The sequence below is a fragment of the Panicum hallii genome, chromosome 2 (genome assembly GCF_002211085.1).
Source record: "Panicum hallii strain FIL2 chromosome 2, PHallii_v3.1, whole genome shotgun sequence".
NCBI lineage: Eukaryota > Viridiplantae > Streptophyta > Magnoliopsida > Poales > Poaceae > Panicum > Panicum hallii.
In genome coordinates, this window is record NC_038043.1 from 48,944,968 (window position 1) to 48,967,832 (window position 22,865).

Here is a 22,865-nt window from a genome sequence, read left to right on the forward strand (position 1 = left end):
TATGGTTCATGTACCTTTTCTAGTGATCCTTGTGAGACTAAGACTCGTATGTCGTGTTTGAACCTTAGTTTTAGATTTGGACCCTCCCTTTTAATTAAGTTTGTAATGACTAGATGTTAATCCTTGTTGATTAAAACTTGCTCTTTGTGGTTCATTGGCAATGTATGCGATTGTAAACGGTAAGTGTATATGCATGATCTTGGTCATGTGGTATGATACATACCGAGACTACCGGATTTAACATTATTTTCGGCGGATGACGTGTTGATTATTTGCAATTTAGATATGGGTTAACACGTGGCACGCACTTGGCACGAGCACATGTTAGCTCTCATCTTACCAAAGACGATCGGCGATCCGCTTAAAATAGTGTTAAATTGGGCGGTTCTACAATTTCCAACGAGCTCTGTCGCGGCGGACGGGCGGAGGACCATGTCTTGGGCAGTCGGGCGGAGGTAATGGACACGAGGTGAAGCGATGCGGATGGCTGGACATGGCTGGACCCACGAAGCAGAGCGCGAGCCTGGCTTGCGGGGCGCTACTGCAGGTATGGAACGCGCGTGACAGCCAGTGCAGCCGTCGCACAAGGCTACCGTAGGCTGGGCCACGCGCGCACCACCGGAGCAGAAAACGTACAGGACAAGGTGTGAAGTAAAATAATTTAAATTTCTTATAACAAAATATTTAAAATAAGATCTCAGTTAACTATATTTAAATAATTTTTGAAGTGGAACTTTTTTCCTTGAAGGGGAACAATTTTATCATGAAGCTGGAACAATTGTTCCACCTTTAAAATAATTTTTTCTATTTCTAAAAAAAGATTGTTCAAATGTTGTAAGTCTAGTCTTGTTTTGAACATCCTGTCATTAGAAACACGATAATACAATTGAAATCTAATTTGGATGGATAATTTGAAAACTACGGATATTTTTTCACTTGGATGCACCGTACACCATTACAGCAGTGCGTAAACGGTTGGTTAACAAATTATGGACCGGAAGCAACGGCGTGTAAACAGTTGTTGGTTAACAAATCATGGGCCGTAAGCAGCGAAGAAAATAGAAAATGAAGCCCGAAAAAGAAGAGCAGGCTTCTGCAATGCTCCGCATGCAGGTTGCGCGTGCGATCTCGAGCCCTTTTCTGCATTGGTTTATGACAACAAAACAAACCTTAGCGTGGCTGCCTGCACTATGAAAACCTGTCTAGTCTGCTAGCCACCCAACCCAACCAAACACTAGAATAGAAAGCTCAACGCTAAAAGATCCGTTTGGTTGGTAGGATGGATGGAGATGGAATTGAGAGGTTTTATTTTTACATATTTAGGGCCTGTTTAGTTCCCAGGCTGTAAACGCAAAAAAGCCGTAAACGCAAAATTTTCAAAGAAATCTTGCTAATTTGAAGTACTAAATGAAGTCTATTTACAAAACTTTTTGCATGGATGGGCTGTAAATCGCGAGACGAATCTAATGAGCCTACTTAATCCATATTTTGCAACGGTGATGCTATAGTAACCATCCGTTAATTATTGCTTAATCATAAATTAATTAGCATCATTAGATTCGTCTCGCGATTTACAACCCATCTGTGTAAAAAATTTTATAAATAAACTTTATTTAGTACATCAAATTAGCAAAATTCCTTTAAACTTTTTTTTTCCGTTTACAGCTACGGTAACGCCCTTGGTCGAGGAACGGTGGACGGAACGGTTCTACCAGCCGAATATACCTCGAGATACGGACCGCGTTGCCCCCAGCCGGCGAAGCGCCCCCCCTCCCCCGCCGGATCTGCCTCCCGCGCCCCACCCCGGCCGCCGGCGGCTGGCGAGCGCGCGCAGCCCGCGGGCCCCCCCCCTCCCGGACCGCTACCCAGGTTCTACTCTCTCATCATTTCCCTGGCCTGTACTTCCTCTCGAGAAGTCGGTCCGAGTCGAGGCTAGTCCGAGTCCATGGCCGATTGAAGTAACGAATCGCGATCGGAGACGGAGGCATAGATGTAGTGTTCTGTATAAAGGGAGGGCCGAAGAGAACGATTGATTCGAAGTTCGTTCTGGATCTGGGTCTAATCTAATTGAACAACTATTCTGGTTTCCAGATCCGATTGGGGAGAAAGGCCCGGCCTTTTTCACTATTACGCCGGCGGAAACTCGGCGGCGCGATGGCAGACTCCGGGCGGAAGCGTCAATGTGGTGCTTTTGCCACTTCCGTAGCCTGCAAGCGCCGGGCGCATGGCCGGGACTGGACGTCTCTCCCCTCGGACATTACCAACGTCATCGCCGAGCGGCTGCTGGCGGAGGACGTGGTTGACTACATGAGCCTACGTTCCGTGTGCGCGCCTTGGCGCGCCTCGACGGCTAGCCCGCGCGACCCCACGCTACGGGACGTTCGCTTCCGCCCGCGCGGTTGGGTTGCTCTCTGCGACGGTGATGGCGTCCGCCCGGCCGACGCCTGCCAGGTCAACTTCTTCCACACGTCCACCAGCAGGCGCCTCCGCGTTCGCCTGCCAGAGCTACACGACCACAGGATCGTCGGATTCACGGACGGCCTCCTCATCCTGCTCAACAAAAGCACCACCGCCGTCCGTGTCCTGCACCCGTTCACTCGCGTCTTCCTCGACCTCCCTCCGCTTGCCCCCGTTTTTCATCTCCTGGTGAAGGACATCTGGTCAAGAGCATGGATGGAAGCCGCGGTTTGCTGGTCTTGCACATCCATTGCGGTTGTTGCCTGGTTCCCCAATGTTCCGGTGGTGGTCCATGCGGAGCCGACTCGTCCACGCTGGTGTGTTATCTACCGTGGCCTTCAGCTCTGGACCGCCTTACCATTCCAAGGCAGGCTATTCGGCATTAGAAAAGATACCAGGCAGATCATTCAGCTGTACCCTCACCTGCCATATCCCGTGGTTGCTTGCATCCCAAACAGTTTTGGCCGTCCCAACATGTGTGATTACTATCTCGTGGACTTTGGGGGACGCATGCTGCTCGCTGTTCAGCATCGCATCATCGACCAGTGCTTGGAAGGGTGGCAGCCCTTCGCCTTCGCCTTCTTCTTGGTTAATGTACACCAGAGAGAGCTTGTTCCAGTGGACAGTCTTGGTGATAGAGCAATCTTCCTTAACAAAGATCGTTGCCTGTGTGTTTCGGCCAAGGACCTCCCATCCATCAGTGGCAATTCTGTTTACTTCTCCCTGCACACAACTGACCCTGTTGCGGTGCATTCACTAAGCAAGCGAACGTGTGAGCGGACATCGACATTCTCCCTCATTCACAACTTCAAGGAGAGGATTCGGCCCTCTGTAAGGCCTTTCACCCTGGCTGATCATCTGCTGTCGTATTGCCACCATGTTCAGTGGTAGGTTCCTGGATAGCTCTCCTGCTGCACTAACTTATGTGTCAAAGTAATTTTCCATCTTTGCCGTGCAGGTCAAAAGGATTTATGTTTCACGAGTACTTTAGCTACCTGCATCTTGGAAGAAGATGGTGAGGAAACTGAAATCACAAGATCAGGAAATCCAAGTCCCATTCATGATTAGGGAGAAAACAGAGGGAAGATTGAGGTCCAGCGATATGAAGAATAGTCCCCCTTGGTACTTGGCACGATGCTAATATTTTGATGCTACTGAATGCGACTACAAAATTTCTGCTGGTTGTGGCTCAGTTAACTTATGTTCATGTGCCCTTCTCCTTTGTTTGTTATTTTTGTACTACTACTAAATTGTCCGAAATTTAGCTATTGGTTCTGTGTTCTAGTGGTTTCAAATGACCAATTATTTATGCTAAAAGCTTTCGTGTGTCTTGCACTCTTGATGCTGATCTTAAATGAAAGAAACTTACTAGACATCAATAAAAATTAGATCAGGTATAATATAGCGTATCTTATCCGGTAGTTACATTTTGTTGCTAATATTTGCACGTGAGTTCCATTTGGAGTTTTTGAAACTTTATAATTGCTTATTCTCTTTTATTATACTCTGCTCTAACATGTTACAGGTTTTTTCGGGGGGTGAGTCTTTTATATGAAAATTAAAGTATGAAATGAGTCCAAGCATTGAACTTTCTGACTTTCATTTTCCATCTCAAAAATCAAAATGGAAACATATATATTCTGCTCAAATGCTGATCTTAACTTGCTACAAGCTCCAGCGTTCAACTTAGTTAATCTCTTTTAGTTCATTTTTTCTTAGCAGCACGGCAGCGTCTCCGTCGAGCAACACTCCCAATCGAGCACCACTCCCAATCGAGCACCAGCAAGCGGCATGCCCACGCTGGCCACAAATGCAACACCCAGGAAGACGAACACTTGGTTGCACGCGACATGCTACAAGATGTTCTCGTACGCATCCTCCTCGCCTCGGACCTCGGCTCGTCTCCTCGAACTCGGCCGTACGAGAACAGCAGGACGGTCCTGGACGGAGGCAGCCGAATCGGCACAACGCAAGGGGCGGTGCTGATGGTCACCTCCAACGCCGGCGCCCCTGGCTCGGGATAGGCAGAGCACGAGAGGAGCAGCTGAACATGACATGGTAGGGGTTGCCATCCATGGTGGCACCGCCGTGAGGGCACCTCCGCCCGCGCCCGCCACCGCCAGAGGCAGGGAAGGAGAAGCCGGCGGCGCCGGAGACTGGGGAGAAGAAGAACGGGAGCTCGCCGACGGGATGGCATCTCTCAGCGCCGGCGCTGCCGCGAGGCTTGCGGTCTTCCGGACGGTGGGGTTGCGGGCGCGGTGGCTCTTGCCCGCCGGCCATGGCGCGCGAGAGAAAGTGCCAGCGCGAGAGGGGTGAGACCGAGCAAATGACAAATAATTATCAAATTATTTTTGCTTAACATTTATTAATCATTGAAAATCTTGACATTTGCAGGAGACAGTTAGCAATGATGTAAAAAGTTTGAGTGCAAAGGTAACAGATGTGGAAACTGAAGTTCAACAAATCCAATCTCTTTACTCCTCGATGTCATCAATGATTAATCAACTAAATGTATCAGTCAATGTATGTATAGAGCACACTTGTTTTTCTTTGAGTCACTAGCTGTTTACTGGCTAAAGTCTTAACTGTTTTTCTCTTCGTGCAGGCTTTGTTGTCCCGCATATCCCAATCACCCTTTGCCGACGTTGATAATACCAGTAATCAATAAATTAGGTTTCTTAATTCAGAACCCAATCTTCAAAATTATATGCTGGTTATTTATGTCCACACACTATCCACCTATGTACATAGGTTTTTAGCACGTAATTTGGAATTCGTTTGGCCATGATTACATCTTATTGGTGGGTACCGTTGACTTTCCAGGAATACATTTATTATTGACTGCTTGTTAGTAGTAATCCTGCATATCACTTTTTTTAAATGATCCTACATATCACTTCTATCGTCCACTTCTATCACATCACTCAAATGATGTTTGACTACACCAAAACCATATAACCCTAATACGTGCTATGCTATTATTGTTTAATGCAGATCATTGGATGACATAACACAAGTCACGTAGGCTGATACTATACCTGAACAATCGGGAGCAAGTTGTAGATACGAGCTAGAGCTGCCGTAGCCGAGTTATCTTATTTTTTCTCTGACAAGACTGAATTGGTGCTTTTGCATATGCAACCGGATCGTGAGAGTTTTAGATGCAAAAACTCACCCCTAAAACAGGCATACTAGTTTTTTTGAAAAAAAAGGCATACGCAACCTGATTCTGAGAGTTTAGAAGGAAGGGTTCACATCTGAAACAATTGGATAGGATTCACTTTTGGTAGTAAAGTGTTCAGATAATATGTTCATTCGATATGGATATTTCTCTGTGATTGTTTTTTATTCATTTGTTTCTAGCTCGTGTACTTGCAAAAGCTTATTAGTCAGTAGCTCGCATCACATACTGTGGCAAATGCCCGGTGGCTCTTGCAAATGACTCTCAGGATCAGGTTGCGTATACCTTTTTTTTAAACTAGTATGCCTGTTTCAGAGGTGAGTTTGTGCATCTAAAACTCTCGCGATCCGGTTGCATATGCAAAAGCACCAATTCAGTCTTGTCAGAGAAAAAATGAGATAACTCAGCTACGGCAGCTCTAGCTCCTATCTACAACTTGCTCCTGATTGTTCGGGTGCAGTACCAGCCTGCGTGACTTGTGTTATGTCATCTAATGATCTGCATTAAACAATAATAGCATAGCACGTATTAGGGTTATATGACTTTGATGTAGTCAAACATCATTTGAGTGATATGACAGAAGTGGACGATAGAAGTGATATGCAGGATCATTTAAAAAAATGATATGCAGGATTACTACTAACAAGCAGTCAATAATAAATATATTCCTGGAAAGTCAGCGGTACCCACCAATAAGATGTAATCATGGTCAAAGATGTAATCATGGTCAAAGGAATTCCAAATTACGTGCTAAAAACCTACGTACATGGGTGGATAGTGTGTGAACATAAATAACCAGCATATAATTTTGAAGATTGGGTTCTGAATTAAGAAACCGGAGTTATTGATTACTGGTATTGTCAACGTCGGCGGAGGGTGGTTGGGATATGCGGGACAACAAAGCATGCATGAAGAGAAAAACAGTTAAGACTTTAGCCAGTAAACAGTTAGTGACTCTAAAAAAACAAGTATGCTCCACACATATATTAATTGATACATTTAGTTGATTAATCATTGATGACATCGAGGAGTAAAGAGCTTGGGTTTGTTAAACTCTTGTTTCCACATCTGTTACCTTTGCACTCAAACTTTTTACATCATTGCTAACTGTCTCCTGCAAATGTCAAGAGTTTCAATGATTAATAAATGTTAAGCAAAAAAGGGTGGTTGGGATATGCGGGACAACAAAGCCTGCATGAAGAGAAAAACAGTTAAGACATTAGCTAGTAAATAGCTAGTGATTCTAAAAAAAAAGTATGCTCCACACATACATTGACTGATACATTTAGTTGATTAATCATTGATGACATCGAGGAGCAAAGAGCTTGGGTTTGTTGAACTCCAATTTCCACATCTGTTACCTTTGTACTCAAACTTTTTAGATCATTGCTAACTGTCTCTTGCAAATGTCAAGAGTTTCAATGATTAATAAATGTTAAGCAAAAATAATTTGATAATTTAAACCATCTGCAATATACCAAAGCATCATTCATCCTGTGCATACTCTCGTTGATACTTGAAATGTTAGATTTCATCGTACCCTGCATTCAGCAAAGTCAATGATTAAGGTTAGAAGAAGTCATCAAGAAGCACCAATAAATAATCATGTAAGGATATCATCAAACATCACTAATGTTTATAGGGTGTTATTGAACTTCATATATTCAGAAACAAATCCATCAGGATGCATTCACACCTTCTTTTTTGACTTTGTCTCAAGCCATTGAATAAAGCTGAAAGTATTGTCATTTGAAAGCTCAAGGCGCCTCCGGGCCCATAAATTTCCATTCACACCTTCTTTTATTAGTTGACCTTATTTTCCTTTCTTCCCAGATAAAAAATGGGATAACACTGGATCGTTACGAAAGCTCATACATGACATCATTCAGCGTTATCATCATTGGCCAGGGATACATCCATTCCACCGACCAATCAGGAGGAAGAGTATAAAGTATACGCATTGTAGGATTTTAGCAAATACCTTGTATTGCTTTTTGGTTTTTTCCATTGTCATGATAATGGCTGATGAGTCTGATTGATTATACCCAGACCCTTGGAAAAAGTCCGTATACTCGGAAGATCTTACAAGAGCACAAGACCCATGTCTTCTATGATTTAAATCATTGATCCCATTCACACAGAAGAGCATTGGATTAGCAAGCAGAGCAAATGCCTCCAATTTGTGAACCCAAGAAGGTGGGTCATTTCCTATCTTTGAGGCAACCTGTGCTGCTGTTGCAAAATGGTGAATTGGGGTCTGGTCCAACAAACTACTACCTGGAGGAGGAAATAAACATCTGAAGATGAACTAAAGAAGAAGGAAAGATTTAAACAATATAAGTTCCAACCTTTAAAACTAACCTTCAAAGTTAGACGGTAAAATCAATTTTTCAAGCATCAGTGGATCAGTGGGGCCTGTAGATCCGAGGAGAAAACCTGTAGGTTTAGAGTAAATCAATATGGAAACTCAGAACATAAATTCGTGTAAAGAAGAATCAAAGTGTTTACCATCATCTGTCCTGCCCAAATTCATGTCTTCATTGAAATCTAAGCCAAACTCTGATAATTCTGCTTCAAACCGATTGCTGAGGCAATCATATCGGAAAAAAACATGAAGATGCATATCCGTAAGCAACGATGTAAATATAGCGAAAAAGGGATCAAGTTTCTCACTGACTCACCTATTTTGATCTATACCATCTAAGACTACTGGATAATCATTTGCGAGGGTATCAGTCATATGAGCCTCGAGCTGATTGCTGACAATAAGAAAAAGACAAAAACAATCATCTCAGCAGGCAAAGAGGATGGGAATAGATAGTTAACGAAAGGGTCAAGTTTGCCACAGACTCACCCTCCTGATGACCCAGTCGGGACCGGAATCATAACAAGCACATCAGACTCACTAATTCCCTGTTGGCTGATGCTTGATCCAATCCAAAGGGAAGATCCATTGCATGACAGATCAAAGGTACTAGAATTGCAGCCCGATACTGCAGCAATGACATCTTTTACATTTAGAATCTGTGAGAACCACAAACCATTTAGAGACTGATACATTATCATGATTGGTAGCATAACCACAATGCAAACCCATATGTCTGAGTCAAAACAAATAAATCATACCGTGGATGTTTCCAGCACATCAATCTCAAAACGTGTCCCAGTTGGTGAGTAAACAGAGAGCTTCATTTTGTCGCCTGCAAATTCAATCCACAAAGCAAAACTGTCAAAAGATAAAAGCAATTTGTATGATCACCGTCCCCAAGTTCCTCTAAAAAGAAACAAATAGATCTCATCTTGAACAATGAAGAGGTTGCACCATTGCAAACAATAGAGTACAGTCAAATAGTGTGTCGCACACAGTCAAACGTGCATTAACTTCTGTTTCTCTATTGTTTTAGCCTTTCCCAAATAGTGTGTCACACACAGTGCACATAATATTTGTATTCCTTAAAACCAATAATGCAAAACAAACTTCTATATTTTACTTTGCCAAATAAAAACGCATATATCTTTCACAAGAGCAAAACAAGATCTGACATCCTTTTAGTACACAAGTCATCTATTTAGAACCTTAACATCTGTCTGCCGTATCCTATGGTAGCACCATGACCTTTGGCCAGGGCACTATGACCTTTGGTAGCACCAGAAAACTTCTTTTGCTCACACAACTAGGGTCACTCTTGCTAACAAAACTGGAACAGATTTTAATCAGTACATTTTGGGTTGCTACAATATCCTAGATGATATGCATAATGAGACACTACAATGGTATGTATTTTGCAAATAGTATGCCATACGTGCTCCTTTAGTAGATATACCAACTAACGTGATCTGTAATACTGGATAATTACAACTTGATCTCTACTTGTCCCTGATGTTTACCATTTATCCTTTCTACCCCAATTGCATATATTCATCTTTGTTGCTGCCTGACTGGATCCATTTACCAAATTAGCATATCAGATTATCAAAAAATCACCTGCATTTGCTGGTACAGCTCAGTACGTAGAGAAATAAAATGCCGAGAAAGCGCACTGTACAACCAATGAGCCATCCAATGTTGCGCACGAAGCTAACAGTAATAGAGCTGTTTCGTGACAATGCATTTTACAACGTAAATAAAAAATAAGACAGCAGGTCGGTGCAAACATAATATTTGAAGGCACATCCAACAAGACAGGGAACAAAATGATCAGGAAATGTACATCATGGACTAAGCAATATATCCAATCCGCTTGAAGAACAAGGAATCTATGCAAAGGAAAAACAGGAATCCAAGCCACCAGTCATGAGCTCCAACCAAACGGCCGATCACCCAGTCCATCACTAACTCTTGCTGCAGAACTCTAGCATATTAATACCCTAACCGTTCCAAATTCCTCCCGAAAAAAAATCCCCAAGGGGCGGCACAAGCATCGGAGGTACAAGCGCGTCGACTGAAGAATTAACCAGCCCTGCGCACAACACAACTTCGTCGCACGAATCCCCGCAGAGTCCAATTGCAGATAAACAACCTCAAAATCGAACCAAAGAGCAACCCCTCACCTCACTCGGTCAACACCAACGCGGAGATTCTGCTGCACTCTAATAACCCCGTCCTCACCGAATCCCCGTAGGAGCGGAATCGCAGATAAACAACCTCAAAATCGAACCAAAGAGCAACCTCTCACCTCACTCGGTCAACACCAACGCGGAGATTCTGCTGCACTCTAAAAACCCCGTCCTCACCGAATCCCCGTAGGAGCGGAATCGCAGATAAACAACCTCAAAATCGAACCAAAGTAGGGAAGACAACCACGCCCCGCCCGCGCAACCCCTCACCCCACCCGATCACCACCAACTGGAACGCAAGCAAGCAGATTCTAGTGCATTCTAGAGTAAGGGAAGGAACTTACGGTTACAGCTCGGGTCCGTACTCCTCTGCTCTGCGCGAATGGCTACTCCTGGGCTCCGCCCCGCTCTGCTTGGAGGGCTTGGGGGTTTTAATGGGGTCAGGATGTGGAGAAGGGGGTCGCGCAAAGTTTGGAGGATGGACACACCAAGACACGCACACCCCTCGTGATTACAAAAGCATTTCCCGAACCGGTGGGGCCAATGAATCAGATAAAAATGATTAATTAATAGAAAAGGACTGATTTTAACCTCAGAATTAAAAAACCGAAGCGCCATTGTTTAATAATCTCTATAATTTTACAACTAATTAATTGTAAATCAGCAAAATATGAAATGTTTTTTTCCTAAAAATGCAAAATATTTATTTGTGCTGTGTTTAGAGTTATTTGGATCCTATTTGATCATGTTCCTAGCAATCCTAGTTAAACTTAATAGGCATGACTGCAAGCAATAAAACATTAGTGGTAGGAACGAAGAGGATCTAAATAAATTCAAATAGAGCATAATATGTTTTAAGTAGCGGAATTAAATATTTAATGGCAGGATTTTTAAACCGCTATTAGCGCCGCTATAGCCCGCTATTACATGCTATAGTGTGCTATTTTATAGGGTTGTGGTCACAGCGGCAACTCCACGAAACCTTTATAGCGCCGTTATAGCCCGCAATTTAAAACATTATGCATAACATGTACATTGAAATTTCAAAAATATCATACCCTAGTTGCATATATTTATGACTACAACTGACTTAGTTATGAATTTTAGAGATAAAACCAGATTTTATTTCTTCTAGAAAATGAAAAGTCCAACTATAAAATCAGCTAGACCAAATTTGTCTGATTTTATTATTTCAACACTTACAATGTTGGATTGCACTCGGTATCCGTTTAAAGTTCATGGTTGAAAATAGGATCATTTCTTTAATTTTTTTTTTTGCCATTCCCTCGGATGTTAACTCCCCCGTTGCAATACATCCGGGCTGACGTTTCTGTTTGCTATCTGGCCCCATAACTTCATTTTTCAATTCTCGTCATTAGTCGTCACCTGCTAATCTTCCCGTAGACTTTTGTTCATTTTGTTCGGCCTTTTCTATGCGGCACAAGCTGCACCAAATGGCCAAAGTACCCTTAAATTCTTTCCTCTATAGTTACTATGATGGTCGGCGCGCTAACGCCGCGCCCGCAGTGAAAGCGCGTATAGCCTGTGTTATCAGAGTTTAGCGTAGCATAATATGGGCAGCACATAGCCTTTACGAAAAACAGTAGATAATCTCATCAATGATCTATGCACATGCACGCAGATGACATCGATTCTATTGTCATGTCAGGAGCAGTCATAGCTCTCTGCATTTTGGACAAGATTCTAATATTGAAGATACTACAGGTGCCAGTTCTGGGCACTTTGCTTGGCATTGCCAATTGCTGTCTGCCAAACTAGACAAAATGCATTGGAGCTATGATAGTATATTACCGGCCACTGAATTAACATGCTCGCATAATCAGGTAGCCTAATACAAGAATGATTATGTAATGTTGTTGAACGTGCAAATACCAGATCTCACCTTACATTCTTCATCAGACCCAGTCACTGAAACATTTAATTAGATCAGGGAAGACGCTTTGCCTGTTGGGACCAATGTGATACACGGACTGTAAAGGTGTACATAGGCCATGACACCTTGACATTTGCGTGGTAGGAAATAACCTTGAGTGCTCATGTTGCCTGAATACAATTGAAGTGGTTGCACTCTTTATTAGCTCTTTGACAACATCACCAAAGAACACGAAGTTAACTCTAGGCATCTTTCCCAAAACCCTGAGGCCTGGTTCTTTGATAGTCATGTGATATTTGTAGAAGGGGAACCACAAGAATACAGCAACCATGGAAACCAAATCATGCAAGTCATGTAAAAAGTTTTGTCAATTTATTATGAGCGGCAATGTACATTGGTTCAGCATTTTGTGCAGGACATTGAGAGCATTTGTACCTGGCCTGCCTCCTTGTAAAGTAATATCTGGAAATGGAGTTACCTAATTAGTTTTTTTATATGTCAGCACATTACGGTTCACTTAATTTCATACCTAAAATTCTAAAACTGAATTTCTTCATAACTCTGCTCTTTAGAATAGCAATCCATGGAGGAAGATGGAGCAGCACAATCCTTATTTGGATCTGGTCGACCGCGGTCCATTTAAAAAATAAGCGTCCTCGTAGTTGGAAAACACGCTAACCATAGGGGAAAACTGTTCTGAATTAGACTATTGTCCGTGAGCCCTGAGACATCGTAAGATATCGATCATGATCGCTGACATGGCACTCAACACACGTATCTCTGAAGACCTAAAATCGGCGAACTTTCTCAACTCTTATTGGGCCACGTCGTCCAGCAACGGTATCCGTAGGATCTCGGGTATACCCAGCTGTCCAACCCAAGCTTCCATCGCTAGTTTTCGCGACCCTTCGCGGCTCGTCGGATGAGGCACGCCGTCGTGGATTTCCCCCGTCCTGTCTCCTCCTGCATGCCGTCTCAGCTAGCACGCAGGGGAACCAACAAGGCAACAACACCAGCACACAGAGACTCCATCCGGTGATTCTTTGCATACACTCCGGCCGGTGCTTAGCCAGCGACGTGAATGGAGACTGGCGGCGCCCTTCTCCAATTCACACGGGTCCTGCAAAGTATCCAAGATGGAAAGCGCTCAAGTGGATGAACAAGGGAGAGAAGCTAGAGTCGTGTGAGGATTTGGCCGGTAGACATCGACTCTCATGGAGTGTGCCTGTCTGTTCCTTTAGCGTTGCTCTCTCCTGATTCAATGAAGAAAGAAAGAGATCAACAGAGAAATGAGCTTCGCCACAAGCGAGGAGATGCGACCGCGACAGAGATATCGTGCGGCCCAGCAGCTCTGGCCAGCGACTTGCATGGGAAAAGAGAAGGGATACGGAGTAGCGGAGAGCCAAGCCCGCAGTTCCGAGTATTCAAGGTGTAGGTTTTATACTGCAACATGCACACTTCCTAGTGCTATAATGTGAGTTATTCAATTTCAGGCTAAGTGTTATGGCTCTGCGTGTGAACACAGATTCGATGTGTTGGAAAATTATTTCATCACCTTCTTTCTTCACTCCTATTTAATTACTAAATGACCTTAAAATATTTTCAAGCTTGGAAATGTGTGCTTTTGTATCATGCAGACAACCCATTTTAATTATATGTGCAGTTACATGTGCCATATAATTGAAGTTATTCACTGTCAAAGATGACTAAATATTATTAACTTAGATATCCATTCCAAAGTATATTAAGAGACTCTTTGCGGTTTTAAAAGGTTTTCTATGTAATCTGCTTCTGAAGTATATGATGACTATATAAGTAAAACTAACATGTATGATACCTTATATCTTGGTAACACATGTAGTTCATAATCTCTGACTTACTTTTTTCTGATGGTGCAAAAGGTGACCTAGCTTCACCCCACTCATTGAGGAGGGATCCGACTAAAATTATTACATATAATAGCATCAATACCACATTCTCAAACCTCATTTAACAAGGTATAAAACATACTTATTTGAGATTAGTTGTCGATTCTGAGCATGCAAACATGAACCACTAAGTCCCTACATTGTCTGTTTAATTATTATGTTATTTTTGAATTGAAATCAAATGAAAAAATCAGCCTAGAACTATGTTAAACTTTGTATCAGAATGCCAAAGAGAAATTAAAGTGGTACAATATACTAGCTATTAGGGAGGGTTCCACTAGATGAAGTTGACTAATATTGAAATATATTGTCTGGAAGAACTAAAAAAATAAAACATTTGATATTCATATGAAGAAAAGAACAATGATCCAATGCACTCTTTGAAACAAGAAAATTAATACCTTACTGAACCACTTACACCTCTGTTACGAGCTTAAGAGCCACTTAACCTTAGAAATAGCCGCGCCAAGTTTCTAGTGAAAACTAAATGCTGGCTCGGCCATCCGGAAAAAAATAAAATGAATAGTGTTTGCAACCGCTCGAGCCTTCGAGAAACACTACTAAAAGGTCGTTTGGGAGTGCTCTGCGCGAGGGTGAAGCCGGAGCTGAAGCAGGCATAGCTACTTTTTGAATCCGTCTGCTCCGCCTGCGTTAACGGCTCCTGCTCTCCCAGAATCTCCCGCAGATGCGCTTCACGGAGAGGTGCGTTTGGTGCGGCGCCGCACCAAACGGGCCCCAATCAGCAGGGCCGTGCCCATCGCCGGAGGAGCTCCGTGCCGTGCTGCCGTTTGGCACACCGATCTCCGGTCCGGCGGTCTGTCCATGGACCCGTATGGTGGTGGCGCTGGCACCCCGAACCCCCGAGTGCTCTGAAACACACGCGACGCGAGCGCAAGCCGGCTCGGGCGAGAGAACCTGAACAACGAAAACGCGAGCAGAGCCCTCCGCCGGCCGCCTCCGCGGCGCGCGTTCAGGCCGAGCCGCGCACGGCCAAAAGCCCCAAACCCCTGGTGCAGGCGGACGCGCCCACCGAAAACACGCCGCCCCTTCCCCGCCTCCCCCTCCCTTCTCGTGCTCTCCCCGCCACGCCATCCTAGGAGCCAAAACGGCAGCGCTGTATCATCCGACGCCGCGGCCGATGGAGTTCGCCGCCGGGGCTCGGGTGGCCCCGCGCCCGGCGACCGCGGTTGGTTTTCTTCCCGCCCGCGACCGCCGGGTGGGCGGGGGAGCGATCGGGATTGGCTGGCCCCGCCGCGCTGCCGCGCCGAAGCTCTCGCTGCCTCCCGCCGTCGCGAGACGAGCGGTCTCCGCGGCGGGAGGAGGAGGCCACCTGCTTCCCAGGTGCTTCGTCGCTCGCCCGGCAGGGGGCAGCGATGGTGGGTTCCGCCGCGAGGCTCCGGCGCGCGCGTCCCCGCCGGATGCCGCGGAGGGTGCAACTACTGCGCGGTGAGTCCGTAGCCCGGGCGATTCGGGATTACGCTGTTTGTGTGTTTCGTCACTAGCGTGGCGACTCTCCGAGTGATGCGTCTGCTTGTTTTGTGCGTGTTTATTGCGTTCTCAGAAATTCAGTCAGCGATCATGCTGAAGGAATTAGGAGGGAGCTCATGAATCTGGCCGTACCTGCCATAGTTGGGCAAGCAATCGATCCTGTGGCGCAGTTAATGGAGACAGCATATATTGGCCGCCTAGGTAAATTTCCCTTCCGCATCAGTTGCAAATAGGGCATTATCTTCAGCTGGGTCATTTTTTAGAGTGATGCTTGAATTCTGTAGTACATCAGTAGAAATGATCGCATTCCTTTCATTATCTACATTTGTTATTTGTCCGACCTCTAAATCTGGTAGGTCCTGTGGAATTGGCTTCAGCCGCTGTCGGTGTGTCAGTATTCAACATCATATCAAAGCTCTTCAACATACCCCTCCTAAGCATCACGACTTCATTCGTAGCTGAAGATGTGTCAAAACATGATTCTTCACAGCCTGCTTCAGGTACAGATGACAACTTATTGCTATGTGCTTAAGGATCATACATCGTTTAAAATTTGCAAGCTAACTTTCTGTACGGTGTTTGGCCACTTTTACCCTGCTTCAGGTACAGATGACAACTTATTGCTACGTGCTTAAGGATCATACATCGCTTAAAATGTGCAGCCTGTCTATCGGTCGGGCGAGTCGCATGATCCTTGTGTCGTGTGGGTAAAAAAATACACCCTTGCAAGGTTAAATTAGTCAATTCGAATTGCCGCGCTCTCGGTTACGAGCAAGCTCAATATCCAATAAATTCTTCGTAGAAATTTCGGTTGTGTTCGCTTATGGTGTATCTCCTCATGTTACGCCTTTCGGTCATGGTTTAATAAACTAAAATTTTGAGGTGGTTGGGTAAGATAATAAAAATGCTAGAGAGCTAGGAGTTGAATTAGGAGCTCATCCTTATATAAATCACTTAAGCTAAAGCCTTCTTGTGAGTCTTCGTATGCATAATCCTTGATTAGTTTATTCGCGTAAGTATTGCGAGTACCTTTGTACTTATGTTGCTTTGTTAAATAAGTTGCAGGTGAGCTGGAAGTGGTGTTTGGCCACTTTTACCCCGCCGATCCCGGTGCGGGTGAGGAGTAGGCCGATGCGGTCTTGGTGGCGTCCTTTAGCAAGACGCCATCATTCCATCGCTTTTTATTTTATCCGCTGCGCATTCGTGTTGGGTGTCACATTAATCACTAAACTTTATGGTTCATGTACCTTTTCTAGTGATCCTTGTGAGACTAAGACTCGTATGTTGTGTTTGAACCTTAGTTTTAGATTTGGACCCTCCCTTTTAATTAAGTTTGTAATGACTAGATGTTAATCCTTGTTGATTAAAACTTGCTCTTTTGTGGTTCATTGGCAATGTATGCGATTGTAAACGGTACGTGTATATGCATGATCTTGGTCATGTGGTATGATACGTACCGAGACTACCGGATTTAACATTATTTTCAGCGGATGACGTGTTGATTGTTTGCAATTTAGGTATGGGTTAACACGTGGCACGCACTTGGCACGAGCACGTGTTAGCTCTCATCTTACCGAAGACGATCGACGATCCGCTTAAAATAGTGTTAAATTGGGCGGTTCTACAATTTCCAACGAGCTCTGCCGCGGCGGACGGGCGGAGGACCATGTCTTGGGCAGTTGGGCGGAGGTAATGGACACGAGGTGAAGCGATACGGATGGCTGGACATGGCTGGACCCACGAAGCAGAGCGCGAGCCTGGCTTGCGGGGCGCTACTGCAGCTATGGAACGCGCGTGACTGCCAGTGCAGCCGTCGCACAAGGCTACCGTCGGCTGGGCCACGCGCGCACCTCCGGAGCAGAAAACGTACAGGACAAGGTGTGAAGTAAAATAATTTAAATTTCTTATAACAAAATATTTAAAATAAGATCTCAGTTAACTATATTTAAATAATTTTTGAAGTGGAACTTTTTTCTTGAAGGGGAACAATTTTATTGTGAAGCTGGAACAATTGTTCCACCTTTAAAATAATTTTTTTCTATTTCTAAAAAAAGATTGTTCAAATGTCGTAAGTCTAGTCTTGTTTTGAACATCCTGTCATTAGAAACACGATAATACAATTGAAATCTAATTTGGATGGATAATTTGAAAACTACGGATATTTTTTTTCACTTGGATGCACCTACACCATTACAGCAGTGCGTAAACGGTTGGTTAACAAATTATGGGCCGGAAGCAACGGCGTGTAAACAGTTGTTGGTTAACAAATCATGGGCCATAAGCAGCGACGAAAATAGAAAACGAAGCCCCAAAAAGAAGAGCAGGCTTCTGCAATGCTCCGCATGCAGGTTGCGCGTGCGATCTCGAGCCCTTTTCTGCATTGGTTTATGACAACCAAACAAACCTTTACGTGGCTGCCTGCACTATGAAAACCTGTTTAGTCTGCTAGCCACCCAACCCAACCAAACACTAGAATAGAAAGTTCAACACTAAACGTCCGTTTGGTTGGTGGGATGGGTGGAGATGGAATTGAGAGGTTTCATTTTTACATATTTAGTTGAGGAACGGTGGACGGAACGGCTCTACCAGCCGAATATACCTCGAGATACGGACCGCGTTGCCCGTCAACCACCCCCCCCCCTCCCCCCACCCGCCGCCGGATCTGCCTCCCGCGCCCCACCCGGGCCGCCGGCGGCTGGCGAGCGCGCGCAGCCCGCGCCCCCCCCCCCCCTCCCGGACCGCTACCCAGGTTCTACTCTCTCATCATTTCCCTGGCCTGTACTTCCTCTCGAGAAGTCGGTCCGAGTCGAGGCTAGTCCGAGTCCATGGCCGATTGAAGTAACGAATCGCGATCGGAGACGGAGGCATAGATGTAGTGTTCTGTATAAAGGGAGGGCCGAGGAGAACGATTGATTCGAAGTTCGTTCTGGATCTGGGTCTAATCTAATTAAACAACTATTCTGGTTTCCAGATCCGATTGGGGAGAAAGGCCCGGCCTTTTTCTCTATTACGCCGGCGGAAACTCGGCGGCGCGATGGCAGACTCCGGGCGGAAGCGTCAATGTGGTGCTTTTGCCACTTCCGTAGCCTGCAAGCGCCGGGCGCATGGCCGGGACTGGACGTCTCTCCCCTCGGACATTACCAACGTCATCGCCGAGCGGCTGCTGGCGGAGGACGTGGTTGACTACATGAGCCTACGTTCCGTGTGCGCGCCTTGGCGCGCCTCGACGGCTAGCCCGCGCGACCCCACGCTACGGGACGTTCGCTTCCGCCCGCGCGGTTGGGTTGCTCTCTGCGACGGTGATGGCGTCCGCCCGGCCGACGCCTGCCAGGTCAACTTCTTCCACACGTCCACCAGCAGGCGCCTCCGCGTTCGCCTGCCAGAGCTACACGACCACAGGATCGTCGGATTCACGGACGGCCTCCTCATCCTGCTCAACAAAAGCACCACCGCCGTCCGTGTCCTGCACCCGTTCACTCGCGTCTTCCTCGACCTCCCTCCGCTTGCCCCCGTCTTTCATCTCCTGGTGAAGGACATCTGGTCAAGAGCATGGATGGAAGCCGCGGTTTGCTGGTCTTGCACATCCATTGCGGTTGTTGCCTGGTTCCCCAATGTTCCGGTGGTGGTCCATGCGGAGCCGACTCGTCCACGCTGGTGTGTTATCTACCGTGGCCTTCAGCTCTGGACCGCCTTACCATTCCAAGGCAGGCTATTCGGCATTAGAAAAGATACCAGGCAGATCATTCAGCTGTACCCTCACCTGCCATATCCCGTGGTTGCTTGCATCCCAAACAGTTTTGGCCGTCCCAACATGTGTGATTGCTATCTCGTGGACTTTGGGGGACGCATGCTGCTCACTGTTCAGCATCGCATCATCGACCAGTGCTTGGAAGGGTGGCAGCCCTTCGCCTTCGCCTTCTTCTTGGTTAATGTACACCAGAGAGAGCTTGTTCCAGTGGACAGTCTTGGTGATAGAGCAATCTTCCTTAACAAAGATCGTTGCCTGTGTGTTTCGGCCAAGGACCTCCCATCCATCAGTGGCAATTCTGTTTACTTCTCCCTGCACACAACTGACCCTGTTGCGGTGCATTCACTAAGCAAGCGAACGTGTGAGCGGACATCGACATTCTCCCTCATTCACAACTTCAAGGAGAGGATTCGGCCCTCTGTAAGGCCTTTCACCCTGGCTGATCATCTGCTGTCGTATTGCCACCATGTTCAGTGGTAGGTTCCTGGATAGCTCTCCTGCTGCACTAACTTATGTGTCAAAGTAATTTTCCATCTTTGCCGTGCAGGTCAAAAGGATTTATGTTTCACGAGTACTTTAGCATACCTGCATCTTGGAAGAAGATGGTGAGGAAACTGAAAGCACAAGATCAGGAAATCCAAGTCCCATTCATGATTAGGGAGAAAACAGAGGGAAGATTGAGGTCCAGCGATATGAAGAATAGTCCCCCTTGGTACTTGGCACGATGCTAATATTTTGATGCTACTGAATGCGACTACAAAATTTCTGCTGGTTGTGGCTCAGTTAACTTATGTTCATGTGCCCTTCTCCTTTGTTTGTTATTTTTGTACTACTACTAAATTGTCCGAAATTTAGCTATTGGTTCTGTGTTCTAGTGGTTTCAAATGACCAATTATTTATGCTAAAAGCTTTCGTGTGTCTTGCACTCTTGATGTTGATCTTAAATGAAAGAAACTTACTAGACATCAATAAAAATTAGATCAGATATAATATAGCGTATCTTATCCGGTAGTTACATTTTGTTGCTAATATTTGCACGCGAGTTCCATTTGGAGTTTTTGAAACTTTATAATTGCTTATTCTCTTTTATTATACTCTGCTCTAACATGTTACAGGTTTTTTCGGGGGGTGAGTCTTTTATATGAAAATTAAAGTATGAAATGAGTCCAAGCATTGAACTTTCTGACTTTCATTTTCCATCTCAAAAATCAAAATGGAAACATATATATTCTGCTCAAATGCTGATCTTAACTTGCTACAAGCTCCAGCGTTCAACTTAGTTAATCTCTTTTAGTTCGTTTTTTCTTAGCAGCACGGCAGCGTCTCCGTCGAGCAACACTCCCAATCGAGCACCAGCAAGCGGCATGCCCACGCTGGCCACAAATGCAACACCCAGGAAGACGAACACTTGGTTGCACGCGACATGCTACAAGATGTTCTCGTACGCATCCTCCTCGCCTCGGACCTCGGCTCGTCTCCTCGAACTCGGCCGTACGAGAACAGCAGGACGGTCCTGGACGGAGGCAGCCGAATCGGCACAACGCAAGGGGCGGTGCTGATGGTCACCTCCAACGCCGGCGCCCCTGGCTCGGGATAGGCTGATAGGCAGAGCACGAGAGGAGCAGCTGAACATGACATGGCAGGAGTTGCCATCCGTGGTGGCACCGCCGTGGGGGCCACCTCCGCCCGCGCCCGCCACCGCCAGAGGCAGGGAAGGAGAAGCCGGCGGCGCCGGAGACTGGGGAGAAGAAGAACGGGAGCTCGCCGACGGGATGGCATCTCTCAGCGCCGGCGCTGCCGCGAGGCTTGCGGTCTTGCGGACGGTGGGGTTGCGGGCGCGGTGGCGCTTGCCCGCCGGCCATGGCGCGCGAGAGAAAGTGCCAGCGCGAGAGGGGTGAGACCGAGCGGATAAGACTGGGTGCCTCTTTTCAAAAAAAAAAAAAAACGACTGGTGCCTCAAGGGCGCAATGGTCAGTTCATGTGGGTAAAGATGGGAGAAACCACAAAATGAATTAGAAAAGAGGCTAAAGGTATTGCAGCGGACATACATCATTTCATAGTGGCATTTTAGCGAAACCTCTAGCAAATCCCACTTTTGAGAACGGCAAAACTGCAAATTTCTCGACCAGCGAACCAGCAATCACCAAATACCAGACATTTGCCACAGCATGTGATGCGAGCTACTGACAAATAAGCTCAAGTCATTTGCAAGTACGCGAGCTAGAAACAAATGAATAAAAAACAATCACAGGGAAATATCCATATCGAATGAACATATTATCTGAACACTTTACTACCAAAAGTGCATCCTATCCAATTGTTTCAGATGTGAACCCTTCCCTCTAAACTCTCAGTATCAGGTATTGTCAACGTCGGCAGAGGGTGGTTGGGACATGCGGGACAACAAAGCCTGCATGAAGAGAAAAACAGTTAAGACTTTAGCCAGTAAACAGCTAGTGACTCTAAAAAAAACAAGTGTGCTCCACACATACGTTGACTGATACATTTAGTTCATTAGCCATTGATGACATCGAGGAGTAAAGAGCTTGGATTTGTTGAACTCCAGTTTCCACATCTGCTACCTTTGCACTCAAACTTTTTACATCATTGCTAACTGTCTCCTGCAAATGTCAAGAGTTTCAATGATTAATAAATGTTAAGCAAAAATAATTTGATAATTTAAACCATCTGCAATATACCAAAGCATCATTCATCCTGTGCATACTCTCGTTGATACTTGAAATGTTAGATTTCATCGTACCCTGCATTCAGCAAAGTCAATGATTAAGGTTAGAAGAAGTCATCAAGAAGCACCAATAAATAATCATGTAAGGATATCATCAAACATCACTAATGTTTATAGGGTGTTATTGAACTTCATATATTCAGAAACAAATCCATCAGGATGCATTCACACCTTCTTTTTTGACTTTGTCTCAAGCCATTGAATAAAGCTGAAAGTATTGTCATTTGAAAGCTCAAGGCGCCTCCGGGCCCATAAATTTCCATTCACACCTTCTTTTATTAGTTGACCTTATTTTCCTTTCTTCCCAGATAAAAAATGGGATAACACTGGATCGTTACGAAAGCTCATACATGACATCATTCAGCGTTATCATCATTGGCCAGGGATACATCCATTCCACCGACCAATCAGGAGGAAGAGTATAAAGTATACGCATTGTAGGATTTTAGCAAATACCTTGTATTGCTTTTTGGTTTTTTCCATTGTCATGATAATGGCTGATGAGTCTGATTGATTATACCCAGACCCTTGGAAAAAGTCCGTATACTCGGAAGATCTTACAAGAGCACAAGACCCATGTCTTCTATGATTTAAATCATTGATCCCATTCACACAGAAGAGCATTGGATTAGCAAGCAGAGCAAATGCCTCCAATTTGTGAACCCAAGAAGGTGGGTCATTTCCTATCTTTGAGGCAACCTGTGCTGCTGTTGCAAAATGGTGAATTGGGGTCTGGTCCAACAAACTACTACCTGGAGGAGGAAATAAACATCTGAAGATGAACTAAAGAAGAAGGAAAGATTTAAACAATATAAGTTCCAACCTTTAAAACTAACCTTCAAAGTTAGACGGTAAAATCAATTTTT

At 45.2% G+C, this 22,865-nt stretch overlaps 3 protein-coding genes across 13 annotated transcripts; all 3 read left to right on the top strand.

The window, feature by feature from the left end:
- The first annotated feature begins 1,812 nt into the window (after positions 1-1,812).
- LOC112880166 lies at positions 1,813-6,983 on the top strand. Of its 7 annotated transcripts, none has more exons than XR_003226243.1 (5): positions 1,822-3,344; positions 3,416-3,638; positions 4,180-4,769; positions 4,852-4,980; positions 5,063-6,983. XR_003226243.1 is itself a non-coding variant. In XM_025944670.1 (2 exons), the coding sequence occupies exons 1-2, from the start codon at positions 2,155-2,157 to the stop codon at positions 3,474-3,476; spliced, it is 1,251 nt and encodes a 416-aa protein (XP_025800455.1). In that variant the 5' UTR covers positions 1,822-2,154; the 3' UTR covers positions 3,477-3,785. The 7 variants fall into 7 exon arrangements, 1 of the variants encoding a protein (XP_025800455.1); XR_003226247.1 differs by having other exon boundaries at positions 4,852-4,890; XR_003226248.1 differs by having other exon boundaries at positions 1,813-3,288; positions 4,852-6,983.
- Positions 6,984-14,690: 7,707 nt separating this feature from the next.
- Positions 14,691-16,794, top strand: LOC112880167. Of its 3 annotated transcripts, none has more exons than XM_025944674.1 (4): positions 14,691-15,463; positions 15,579-15,706; positions 15,883-16,005; positions 16,565-16,794. In XM_025944674.1, the coding sequence occupies exons 1-4, from the start codon at positions 15,156-15,158 to the stop codon at positions 16,630-16,632; spliced, it is 627 nt and encodes a 208-aa protein (XP_025800459.1). In that variant the 5' UTR covers positions 14,691-15,155; the 3' UTR covers positions 16,633-16,794. The 3 variants fall into 3 exon arrangements, with proteins under 3 accessions (XP_025800459.1, XP_025800456.1, XP_025800457.1); XM_025944671.1 differs by having other exon boundaries at positions 14,697-15,463; positions 15,862-16,005; positions 16,565-16,764; XM_025944672.1 differs by having other exon boundaries at positions 14,697-15,463; positions 15,862-16,005; positions 16,571-16,763.
- Positions 16,795-18,215: 1,421 nt separating this feature from the next.
- LOC112880165 lies at positions 18,216-21,166 on the top strand. Of its 3 annotated transcripts, none has more exons than XM_025944667.1 (3): positions 18,217-19,729; positions 19,801-19,965; positions 20,566-21,166. In XM_025944667.1, the coding sequence occupies exons 1-3, from the start codon at positions 18,540-18,542 to the stop codon at positions 20,810-20,812; spliced, it is 1,602 nt and encodes a 533-aa protein (XP_025800452.1). In that variant the 5' UTR covers positions 18,217-18,539; the 3' UTR covers positions 20,813-21,166. The 3 variants fall into 3 exon arrangements, with proteins under 3 accessions (XP_025800454.1, XP_025800452.1, XP_025800453.1); XM_025944668.1 differs by having other exon boundaries at positions 19,801-20,024; positions 20,566-20,695; XM_025944669.1 differs by lacking the exon at positions 20,566-21,166 and having other exon boundaries at positions 18,216-19,673; positions 19,801-19,970.
- The last annotated feature ends 1,699 nt before the right edge of the window (positions 21,167-22,865 follow it).